This window comes from Aedes aegypti, chromosome 1 (genome assembly GCF_002204515.2).
Source record: "Aedes aegypti strain LVP_AGWG chromosome 1, AaegL5.0 Primary Assembly, whole genome shotgun sequence".
Classification (NCBI taxonomy): domain Eukaryota; kingdom Metazoa; phylum Arthropoda; class Insecta; order Diptera; family Culicidae; genus Aedes; species Aedes aegypti.
In genome coordinates, this window is record NC_035107.1 from 35,547,998 (window position 1) to 35,560,038 (window position 12,041).

Sequence of the window (12,041 nt, forward strand, 5' to 3'; positions counted from 1 at the left end):
GGGCTCGGGAATAGTTCATCTGCCAGTGTGCCCTATAGGAGGATTGGCTGCATAAGCCGTGTAACGTCGCACGGGGCAGTAGGAGGAACTGCTGGCTGGTCGGAGCATGTAAAAGCGTCGGAGTCGGACCACTTGTACAGGGCTCGAGTTGAGGAGGAGCTTCGTGATCTTCGAGCGCTGAATTAATAAGTAATCAGTCGACCATGATGTCATAATAATTGTAAAAAATCAGCTGGTTTCACATTCCAAATTCACTTTTTTGAAGGTGGCCATTTCGAATCACCCATTTTGATACAGGAATGACTCCGGAACCTGGTGACCAATCCTAAAATTCTGTCCAAGCCCTCAAACTAGAAGGATATCCGCTTCTTGTGTCAAAATTTGGCTCAACAATATCAAAAACAAACAAAAAAGTTACAGCCCAAAAAGTGTTTTTTTATCACTCGTTTAAGGGCGTCGGTAACGGAAGGGCATACCACTCCTACACCAGACGTACCATGTACACAAAAATGAATGCGATGATTTGCAATATCTATTTTAAAAACTTCAAATTGACGTTTGCAAGACAATAGGGTTCTAAAATGTTTAATGAAATCTCGTTTTTATCTAATAACAGGAAAGTGCATATTACTGCAACTACTTTAGCAATTTTTCCCGCTCAAATAACGGCTATATCATATTTAAACTTGAATTTAAAAATTTAGTTCATAAATCAACCTTGACACTTTTGATCATGTTTGACGTTGGCTTAGTCGGCAAAACACCACAGGGGTTACAGTTTTAACACTGGGGTTGTTCCTATCTGACATTTCGGAAGAGACACTGAAAACTAAATACACCCAACATTTGAGTTTAAGCCAAGGTGTGTGACAAAATCTAAAAAAAACATAAAACATGTTTTTTAGACTTAAACAAACGAAAAACATTAACAAATTGAGTAAACATGTGTTTTGGCCTAAACTTAAGCGTTTGGCACTAAAATTGGGACAGGGCTTTAGGACCCTATTGTAATTGTGATGAAATTGTAGAAAAAAATGGATTTTATAAGAATCTTGACAAGTTTAACATCATTTAGGCGACAACAAGTCAGATTTAGCTTATTCAATTTCCAAATTCTCAGACACATGTCTGGATAACAGCTAATAATTACTTAGGGCGTAGTTACGTCTGGCACTATGGCCGTTTAGCATAATCGTGGAAACAGACGACAGAATGTGATAAATTGGGGGGATATATACCCTGACGATACAGCTAATGCTCATAAGGGAAAATCAATATTGAAATATAGTATTGGTTGATAATGTAGTTGAAAATGATAACAGCTCATGCTTATAAGAGACGATAGAAGAGAAACAATGTGTATTTCATAGCACTTATTAATATGTTTCACAATGATGTTTCCATCTTTTGTACAAAAGATGTTATTTAAAACACGAACACGAAATCAGTGTATAGATGTGGCTGAAGGGAGTATCAGGATAGATACACATAAAAACCATATGTCATGAGCTTTGACACTGATATCAAAACTCGTCGATGGCCATTTACCAGGTAATATATACGACGACTTGATGATGTTTCTACTGTGTGTTGCTTACAATGTGGAACCGTTGCTATCCGGTCGTTCCGATTTGCTGATTATGATGTTGCTAATGTTCATTTGATTCGTTGTTTCTGCTTATTTATATGTAGTATGTATTCATTGCGCTAAGACGGCATTTGCTATGTATTTTGCTAGTTATATATGTATTGATTTGCTTTACTACTCTATAACTACTATCTTGGGCATGCGTGCCTGTTGTGTTGTTGATGTTTCAAGAGTAATAGCCGAAGACGGACAACAAATTGGGAAGAAACAAACAAACAATCACCGACAAGAAGAGATGAAAAATAAGTGGAAGTTGAGAAAAACACATCAAACAAGAATGTGACAAATATAACACAGTAAAACATACTAACAAGACATTAAAAGGGAAAATTTTCGAAGGAAATCTAAACTAAAACACAAAAAAGACACATGGATATGATTCAGAAACAAAAGGAAATTTATTCAGATTTCTGTTTTTGGCTGTTTTGCGTTATACTTTTTGTATGTGCTGTATGTGTGTTCGTGTAGATGTATTGGGTGTTACCATATCACTAGTTTATCTTCGTTCGCTAGAAGTGTGAGTACTATTGGGTTTGATATTTTGATTCATGTGTTCATTTCTTGTTACTGTCTCACTACTACCACATAACAACACCGAATTGGTTTGCTTGCCTGGTCGCTATTTACAAAAATTCAATACTTTTACCTAAGAAAATGCTTCATATTCATACTTGGGTGTGGATGTGTATAGGTATAATGGTACGATATAAATAAAAAAATATATAGTTCACAATTTCACTCGATTTGTTAGCGCTCTCTTCAGCAGTCATATAAAACAGACGCGACCGAAGAGTCAATTTAATCTCAATACAAATATTGTCCTAAAACCAAATTTGGGTTCATAAAAAGCTAAAATAACAATACTTTGCCCAGAACTTCCCTTCCTTCGAACTCAGAAGGGAAAAGCGAAGAAAAACTCGAATTTCGCAACGGACAGAAAGAAAAGTAACATCACGCGAAAACAACGACATATTTGGCATTAAAGTGTGAATACCTCCTCTCTCCCCCATCGAAGTTTGGTTCTCGTCGTGGCTCCGGCTGATTGTTGCACTTCATCGGTCTCTCCTCCGGAGCTGGACCTCGGTGGTCCCGGCTGGGGCCGCTTCCTGTCGTTGCCTTTGCTGCTCAGCCATCATCACCTGTTCGTGTTCGTCGCTGCCTTTGAGACAGTTCAACTTGTACTAATTGCTGTTGACGTTGGTTTTGCGCCCTCCCCGCGGCTTGATGCTCTCCGAAATCTGCCACATGGCGTCCTCGTCCAGATAGTTCTCGAAGTTGTCGAAGAAGCCGATGATTTTCTCGTTCTTCTTGAACTGGTACGAGCTGGGGTTGAAAAAACCAGGAAAAAGTTTGATTTGAAACTAAGAAGACTTGTTCTGTACTAACCCTTTCTTGAAACGCTTCATGTTGACCACTATGTGGTATTGTTGCCATCGTTTCGAGAAGTTAATGGATCCATCCTGAAGCAGATCTGGATTTCCGATGTGAACAAAAGTAAGATCTTGAAGCACGAGACCACTGAAAGAAAAAATATAGAAAATCGTTTATAAGGAAGCTTCAAATACGAATGAACTAATAATTTTCAATTTTTAATCGAATTCATATCATTCCTAGATAACGTTTTTACAACTATCTGAGGAGAAATTTTAACACATTCCGCGAGAACGTAGTTCTGTGACCCGAAATCTGCCATAATTAGCAAGCATATTTCTTGACGAATAAATGTGGTTGAAAGGTGAAAGTAGATCGATAAACACCTGAATAGCGAAATGGCAGAAGACACACGGATGGTAGCGACTTTAGCAACTTTAGAGACTTCAGGCTATGCAGGCTTCGATATGCAGAATATCTAGTTAAAAAATAGTTGACTGTTTTGAAATATGTACTTACATGTACGGAATACAAGGGGGATTTGTTTCAGCCAGCGCCTGCCGATACGCTCGAAAACTGGAACTGGAATCGATAAGGGCGCAGTACTCCTTCAAACCCTCCGTGATCGTCCGATGCCACTCCAATCTGAAAAGAATTACCACATTAAATTCTTGAATCGACTTCCATGAAACCAGATTACACTTACCGCCTGATCGGAGCAGAATCCAAAGCCGACAGCAGCGCCAAATACGAGTTGTAGTTGTTGATCTTCCGCAGATGCTTCATGATCTTGATGAACTTGATCACGTGCTTCTCGCGATCTTTGGCATCTTCCTGACGGAGAATTTGCGACCGTGCCCTGCAGGAGAATCACCCGTTAATAAAACTTCCCCAAAGAACCCACGAAGCGTTGGTAGTTCAAACTCACCAGTACGACATCTTGTTGAAGTGCTCGGTGAACGTGGTCAGATTGGGCGACCGTTCCTCATTTTGCTCCTGGGCCCAGATGAGCACCTCGGGGATTTCGATCTTGTGGAACAGCTCCGCATCGAGCAGGGTCATCTGTTCGGCAATTTCGGCCGATTTGAGATCGAGCAGGGTGGGTGGCGATGTCATCACCGAGCGCGACGACGGAGGAGCCTGATTGGGTTCCCGGGGAAGCTTCTGCTTGTACAGTGAGACCTTCTCGATCAGCTTCACCCGAAGGAGCTTGGCCATCGTCAGATGGCCGGCGCAGACTAGTTGGTACACGAAGTTCATCAGGATCTCGAGCAACCGACGCGATAGATCCGGACACCTGGACAGAGATTTTGAAAGGCGTGACATAAGAGATTCCGAGAGCTCGAATAGGTGGATGTAACTTACGTCAGATCGTTGACCACTCGAACCAGTAGAGAGAAGGATTCCTTCGCAGCTTTCTGTTTGCCGTCGGTTATTTGACAGTGGAACAGCGAATACCGGTAGGTCAGCTTTTGGATCAGCTCCAGCGGCGATATAAACGTGCGGAAGGTCGTGATGAATGCTTCGCCGTAGGCTGTTTTCAGTTGAATATTGTTGTCGTGATTGGTTAAGATTGGAAAATGAATATTAGGCAATTATTAGATGCGTGGAGTTAAAAATGACTAAACTGGATTAACTAAGCGTATCAATGAAGGTACGTGCATTTGAGCATATCATCAACGTCATTCAGAACTATCAAGCAAAACTTATAAATTCTAGTTTAAATTCTACATACAAATGACTATTGCAAATTATGGAATAACAATCGTAAGAATCATTACGCAAACCGATTTTAGTTACGCAATGCTAGTTCATTACGTAACTCATTACACAATGATATCCAAATATTGTAAAAAAATCTTCAAATAAGCACTTTTCACAAAACCCATCGATTTTGTCATTCGAGTTATCATCGATCGTTTAGATATTTAGCAAATATGTCACCTTAGATATCGAGATAGTGAATATCGAGTTATGGCGAGTTGACTGAAATTCGAAAATGTATGTGTTCGAATTCAATTACATCGATATTTCGAGACATACGTACTTCAAAATTACGACACTGGTTTTAATTTAATTTCTGCTTTCTTTCTTTGTCTTTCGACATTCAGCCAATTCTTCCTTAATGAATTTATCCTGAGAATTCTCTATATATCTTTCAATGGCGTCTCCTGCAATTTTCTAATATTTTTTCATTAACGGAACCAAGACTTCCTTTAGCTCTACATCTCAATTGGGACAGAGTCTGCTTATCATCTGAGTGATCAATAAGAACCTCCTTTTAACTGAAGAAAGTTTACTTGACATTTCTCAGATTTTTTTTCGCAGTAACTTCTTTAGAAGGATTGTCCAATGAAATTCTTCCAGGTTTGTTGTTCTTCGATATTCCAAAAAATATTTCCACAAAATGTTTCGGCAATTCCGCTAAAAACTCCTGCAAGGATATTTATTATGAATAGTTCGCTTCCCAGGGATTACCCCAAAGGCTCTTCTAGTCAAAGGAAAAAATCCAGCGAAAATATAAATTTATCATTTTTTGTATCACTGCCTACAACAGTCCCTCACGTACATTGTTTGATGAATGAAATGAGCATGCTTTACATGAGCAAAAATTGAAGAACATTTTCCGAAGTTCAGCCTTTTCTAGCAACGGTTTTAATGTGGAATTTTTTATTTAGGGTTCATTCAATAAATCTAAACTCAACTAAACAGAAACTGTTTGTAGTGTAATAACTTTCGTTCATAGTAAAAAAATAGTAAAGGCTAGAATTCATGATAGCAACTTAACCATTGGCGCTCAATATATTTCACACAAATCGGCTGTTTGGGCACGTCAGGAGTAATCATCAATGTTAACTTCCTTTTCCCGATCAGCCTAGATAGCCGTGTAGTGTCGGTAGCGGTTGTTTCAATTGGCTACACACTTAAATTATTTTACAGATTCCTGTGAAATCTCAACAGCTGAACAGTTCGGTGAAATAAATTAACGGAGTACGGAAACTTTTTACAGTATTCGGTAAAAAATCACCGTAATCACCGTTAAATTCCGACGAAATACGGTGTTTTATTTCACCGAACTGTTCAGCTGTTGAGATTACGGTGAAATTCACCGTAGTGTGTTTAGTGTGTAAGAATTAACACTACGAACTGCCTGTTCCGGTGGTAAAAGTCCACCTCACAGGTGACCCCTAATTCATGCGGCTTTAAGCTTACCGTGCTTAAGAATGAATGGTTTGGGGGTCCAAAAAAACCTAACCGCAAACGGAGCCTGTGGAGTACCAGGGCGCCCTCTCCAGTATTGTGCCCTTCCTGTGCTACCCGGAGCAATGGTGCAGGTGACCTTGTGTTTCTCCGAGATAATCGGCTGCCCTTCTTCAGTCTCAAACCTGAGGCTAAATAAGGATGGGATTATAAAGATGTTGTAATTTAGTTTAAATTTTCACCCTTATGGCTTCGCATTATGCGTTTTACACAGTGTATTCTGTTGGGGCAGCAGGAACGAAAGTCCAGGGGCTTAACGGACCCCCCCCCCCAGGACCTCTGCGAGTTGGGGAGTTGCTTAGGATGTGGTGAAATTCGCAGTGGGCTCTGATGAACCTTCATAAAAACCACAAAAATCCGAATCCAACTCTGTCACAGCGACCAGTGCCGCTTAAAGTACCCTAGACCAAACTAACAGGAGTGCCAACCGGCACATCAGGATTGATGCCAGTGAGATCCTGATTATGGCATACTGGTCGCGATACAAACGAACAAGGCATGGATCTACGAGTAGGAGTGCTTGGAGCACATTGGGACCAACGCCAGTACGGCCCCAATTATGTATACTGGCAGCGCACGACAAAGGACAAGTAACGGTATATGTACTGGATAATATGATTTGAGGCTGACAGCGGCTACATTCTACTCCCTTAGTAGGATCGGGTGACACTGGCCCGAAACGGCGAGTGGGTTAATGGCGCAGGCTGCCCCCGTCCCGTATAACCGTGGCCTTAGAGTACGTTCCAAATCCGTCGCCTGGTTGTTCCAACTGGGCGGGAGTAGGCCCAGATGCCATTACCTGACCTGCGCCGATCCGGCTCTGAACATACTACCCCATAAAGGACTATGTCAACCCTAGCATGGCCTCCCTGCTTGCATAGATAACCATGGGATCATAAAGGCAACTATTCCAGCGGAGATGGATAGCGGCTCTTAGGGGGACCCAAAAGAGATGATCAACCAAAACAAACAACTAGCGGAATGTGAAGGAGAGGCTTCTGCACCTATCAGTAACCGGCTAAGGTTCCCGCCAAGGAAGGAGGCGACCAACTTTATTGAAAACAGTGTGGGCAAAAGCCAAGATACTGAGACGACGGCAGGCACTGGCCGCTCCAGTGCAACATGTCAGGTGACCGAGTTTGTTAAGAGCAAAAGCAATATCAGCAAAGACTTGACAACAAGTCTACTGAAATTGCGACAATCACTCCTAGCTGCAAAGCAGGACTACGAGAAAGCCGTGGTTCCTTGGCAAGGTAGAAGGTCAAAAAGACACTAGGTCGTGTCAGACCGAAGTGTTTACCTTCACAGGCAACGCGAATACCATCCGAGGATGAATACGTGGCGAAAAGACGTATGGTTGCTAAGGGAAAAGTGACCTACGCGGCCGTCCGCTCTGGAGGAAAAGCTGGCACGAGCCAAACTCCGCGATCAAGAGGATAGGAACCACGGGTGCAAGGCAACAGCAACCAGTGGATACGAGTTGGAAATAAGAAAAAACAGAGGAAACTGAAAACGGAGCCCAAGGATTGCGCTAAACCGAAAACAGCGAAACGTAGGAATTTAGGCGAAGCCCTCGTTATCAAAACGGAGGAAGCGAAATACGCCGAGGTTCTGAAGGCGATGCGAAGCACGGAGAAGCTAACGCCATTGGGCGCAAATGTGCGGAGCATAAGGCGAACTAGGATTGGTAAAATGATCCTAGTCTTAAAGAAGGACGTCAAGGAAAAGGGTGCAGTCTATAAGCAACTGGCACAAGAAGTACTTGGCGACGAGGTTGATGTAAGATCCCTTACTGCTGAAGCGACTCTCCTGTGTAAACATCTGGATGAGGTCACCGATGCAGCGGAGGTCTCGGCTGCCCTCAAAGAGCAGTTTGACATCGACGTAGTCAGTAAGGCCATCCACCTTAGAAAGGGCCCGCAGGGCACCCAGGTGACGGCGATCAGACTGCCGGTCGCAGTAGCCAACAAAGCGAAGAACTTGGGCATACTCAAGGTAGGCTGGTCGGTTTGCCGGCTGAGCATACAACAGCCTCCTGAAGTTTGCTTCAAGTGTTTCGGGAAGGGCCATAAGTCGTGGAATTGCAATGGTCCCAACAGAAGTAAGATGTGTAGAAAATGCGGCACCGAAAGCCATAGGGCAAGCGACTCTAAGCAAATCGCTAAGTGCCTAATATTTGTCGACAGAGCAGACAACGGACACTTAACGGGCGGACCCAAATCTCCTGGCACAAGCGGAGTATCACAGCAGCCAACACGGAAGCAACACAGTTAAACTTAAACCACTGTGATGCAGCCCAGCAGCTGCTTTGGCAGTCAGTGTCGGAAACCAAGACTGTCGTGGTGTTACTATCGGACCCATACCGCACACCAGCCAACAACGGGAACTGAGTGGCGGATAGATCTCAACAGCTAGCAGCTATAGGGACGACAGGACAATACCCAAACCAAGAAGTAGTCTCTAGCTCAAATGACGGTTTTGCGATAGCAAAAATCAACGGCGTGTTCTATTGCAGTTGTTACGCGCCCCCAAGGTGGTCGATTGAGGAATTTTCCCACATGGTCGACAGGATGGTAGCCGAACTAGCTAATCGGCAGCCAGTAGTGATAGCTGGCGACTTTAATGCATGGGCAGTGGAGTGGGGTAGCCGCTGCACCAATCAAAGAGGCCAGCTATTGTTGGAATCCCTAGCCGCATTAAATGTAGAGCTGGCAAATGTGGGTACGTGACGTTTTGTAGTCCTAACGTTTTAGGTACCATGAACTGGCGCGTTGTAACGGTTATACTCATAGCGATCATCAATCGATTCGCTATAGTATAATACCAGGCGGGCGGACAGCAACGCGATGTAACTCGAGGGGATTTTTTTTATTATCGTACAAATTGGGCCGAAGGGTCTCAGATTTTCATGAAACTTTTTCCACAGGCAGGGCTCATGGATGTATGAATAAAAAAAAATTGAGAAAAATTCAGGGTCGCCTATTTTTCCGGAAAACTCAGGTGGAAATTTTTTGTTTTCCCTTGACACTACTTACTTTGAAAAATCATAACTCAAGAACGAAGCATCGTAGAAACAAAGTTTTTATATGAAAATTTAAGTAAATTTTCTCAAAAATCCAAAAAAAATATGAACTGGAAAAAGTTTTCCACAAAATTTTCCACCGTTGGGAAAATTCGCAAAGAAAAGCCGGAAAAACTATGCCCGAACTCGTGGAAAATTTTCAAAAAAATATTTTCGAGAAGGTAATTTTATAAGCTTTAATCACTGAAATTTTTGGAATGCACTTTTTTTTTCGTTTTTGAGTTATGGCCAATTTTGTGAAAAATGTTCAGATGTGCCATATAAGACTTTTCTTTGAAAAATCATAACTCAAGAACGAAACATTGTAGAAACAAAGTTTTTATATGAAAATTTAAGCAAATTTTCTCAGAAATCCAAAAAAAATATGAACTGGAAAAAGTTTTCCACAAAATTTTCCACCGTTAGGGAAATTCATAAAGAAAAGCTGGAAAATCTATGCCCAAACTCGCGGAAATTTTTTATTAAAATATTTTTGAGAAGGAAACTTTATAAACTTCAATTCTAGTAACTTTTAGGATGTACTTTTTTTTTGTTCCTGAGTTATGGTCAATTATGTGAAAAATGACCATATTAGCCTTTTCTTTGAAAACAAATCTTTGCATTTTTTACAAAATTGACCAAAGATCAGGAACTAAAGAAAAGTACATCCTAAAAGTTACCAGAATTTAAGTTTATAAAGTTTCTTTCTTAAAAATATTTTATTAAAAAATTTCCGCGAGTTCGGGCATAGATTTTCCAGCTTTTCTTTATGAATTTCCCCAACGGTGGAAAATTTTGTGGAAAACTTTTTCCAGTTCATATTTTTTTTTGGATTTCTGAGAAAATTTGCTTAAATTTTCATATAAAAACTTTGTTTCTACAATGTTTCGTTCTTGAGTTATGATTTTTCAAAGAAAAGTCTTATATGACACATCTGGACATTTTTCACAAAATTGGCCATAACTCAAAAACGAAAAAAAAGTGCATTCCAAAAATTTCAGTGATTAAAGCTTATAAAACTACCTTCTCGAAAATATTTTTTTGAAAATTTTCCACGAGTTCGGGCATAGTTTTTCCGGCTTTTCTTTGCGAATTTTCCCAACGGTGGAAAATTTTGTGGAAAACTTTTTCCAGTTCATTTTTTTTTTGATTTTTGAGAAAATTTACTTAAATTTTCATATAAAAACTTTGTTTCTACGATGCTTCGTTCTTGAGTTATGATTTTTTAAAGTAAGTAGTGTCAAGGGAAAACAAAAAATTTCCACCTGAGTTTTCCGGAAAAATAGGCAACACTGAATTTTTCTCAATTTTTTTTATTCATATATCTATGAGCCCTGCCTGTGGAAAAAGTTTCATGAAAATCTGAGACCCTTCGGCCCAAACCCGTACGGTAATAAAAAAAAATCCCCTCGACTCAAGCCCGAGGATGGAAAACAGCGCGCTTCGACGGCGAAGTATTCACTGAAGCCCTGAGGCGCGAACGAAACACTCTGGACCTAAACGGTGAAGAGCTAGTTGCTATGATATCACGAGCGTGTGATGCTTCCATGCCGAGAAAAGCCCCTCCTAGAGAAAACAGGCCGCCGGTGTACTGGTGGTGCGAATCAATTGCAAATCTTCGAGCAATCTGCCTTCGGGCTAGACAAAGAATGCAACGCGCACGCACAGAACCACAAAGAGAGGAACGCGGTGCAGCATTCAGAGAAACAAAGTTGGCTGTCAAAAAGGAAATCAAGAGTCGAAAACGGGCATGCTTTGATAGTCTATGCGAGAGTGTCAATTCTAGTCCATGGGATGACGCCTACAGAGTGGTAATGGCTAAGACCAAAGGTGCCATAGCGCCCTAAGAGAAGTCGCCCGAATTGCTGCGATCGATAATCGATGTACTCTTCCCGCACCATCCCATAAGCCCATGGCCCCCCAGCGCCGTATGCGGCAGATGAAGGAGAAGAAGTGGCGAGAGTGACGAACGAAGAGCTGGCAGAAGTCGTGAAATCATTCGCGTCAAACAAGGCACCGGGACCCGATGATATCCCGAATGTTGCCTTAAAAGCGGCAGTGAACGCGGATCCAGACATGTTCAGAATCACAATGCAACGCTGCATTGATCAAGGAATCTTCTCGGATGTATGGAAACGACAGAAATTGATGCTACTACCAAAGGCGGGGAAACCATCAGGTGAACCGTCGGCGTATAGACCTATCTGTCTACTCGATACGACGGGCAAGTTATTGGAGAGGTTGATTCTCAACAGGCTAGTGCCGTATACGGAGAGTGCGGACAGCCTGTCTATCAACCAGTTTAGATTTAGCAAAGGCAAATCTACTCTGGACGCTATCCAGTCGGTCGTTCAGACAGCTGAGGTGGCAATTGAGAATAAAAGGAGCGGCATCCGTTACTGCGCGGTTGTCACTCTGGATGTGAAGAATGCGTTCAACAGCGCAAGCTGGGAAGCAATAGTACACGTACTTCACCGTCCCAAGGTACCGCTGCAGTTGTGTAAGCTTCTAGAAAGCTATTTTGATGGTAGGATTCTACTGTATGACACAAAGGAGGGACAGAATAGCGTTCGAATTACCGCGGGAGTACCTCAAGGTTCAATCCTGGGCCCACTGTTATGGAATGCGATGTACGATGACGTACTGAGGCTGCCTCTTCCGAAGGGTTCTAAGATTGTTGGCTTCGCCGACGACATCAAC

The 12,041-nt window shown here is 41.9% G+C and overlaps 1 protein-coding gene across 19 annotated transcripts in view; it reads right to left on the reverse strand.

Moving 5' to 3' along the window:
• Positions 1-2,022: 2,022 nt before the first annotated feature.
• Positions 2,023-12,041, reverse strand: part of LOC5578702 (guanine nucleotide-releasing factor 2) — a 256,070-nt gene continuing 246,051 nt past the window's right edge. For all 19 annotated transcript variants that reach the window (XM_021839408.1, XM_021839406.1, XM_021839404.1 and 16 more), the window contains 6 exons: positions 4,385-4,553; positions 3,948-4,316; positions 3,726-3,878; positions 3,539-3,664; positions 3,035-3,166; positions 2,023-2,971 (listed from right to left, as the gene is read on the reverse strand). In XM_021839408.1, coding sequence (XP_021695100.1) covers positions 2,830-2,971; positions 3,035-3,166; positions 3,539-3,664; positions 3,726-3,878; positions 3,948-4,316; positions 4,385-4,553 — 1,091 coding nt within the window. In that variant the 3' untranslated portion in view covers positions 2,023-2,829. The remainder of the gene's footprint in view (positions 2,972-3,034; positions 3,167-3,538; positions 3,665-3,725; positions 3,879-3,947; positions 4,317-4,384; positions 4,554-12,041) is intronic.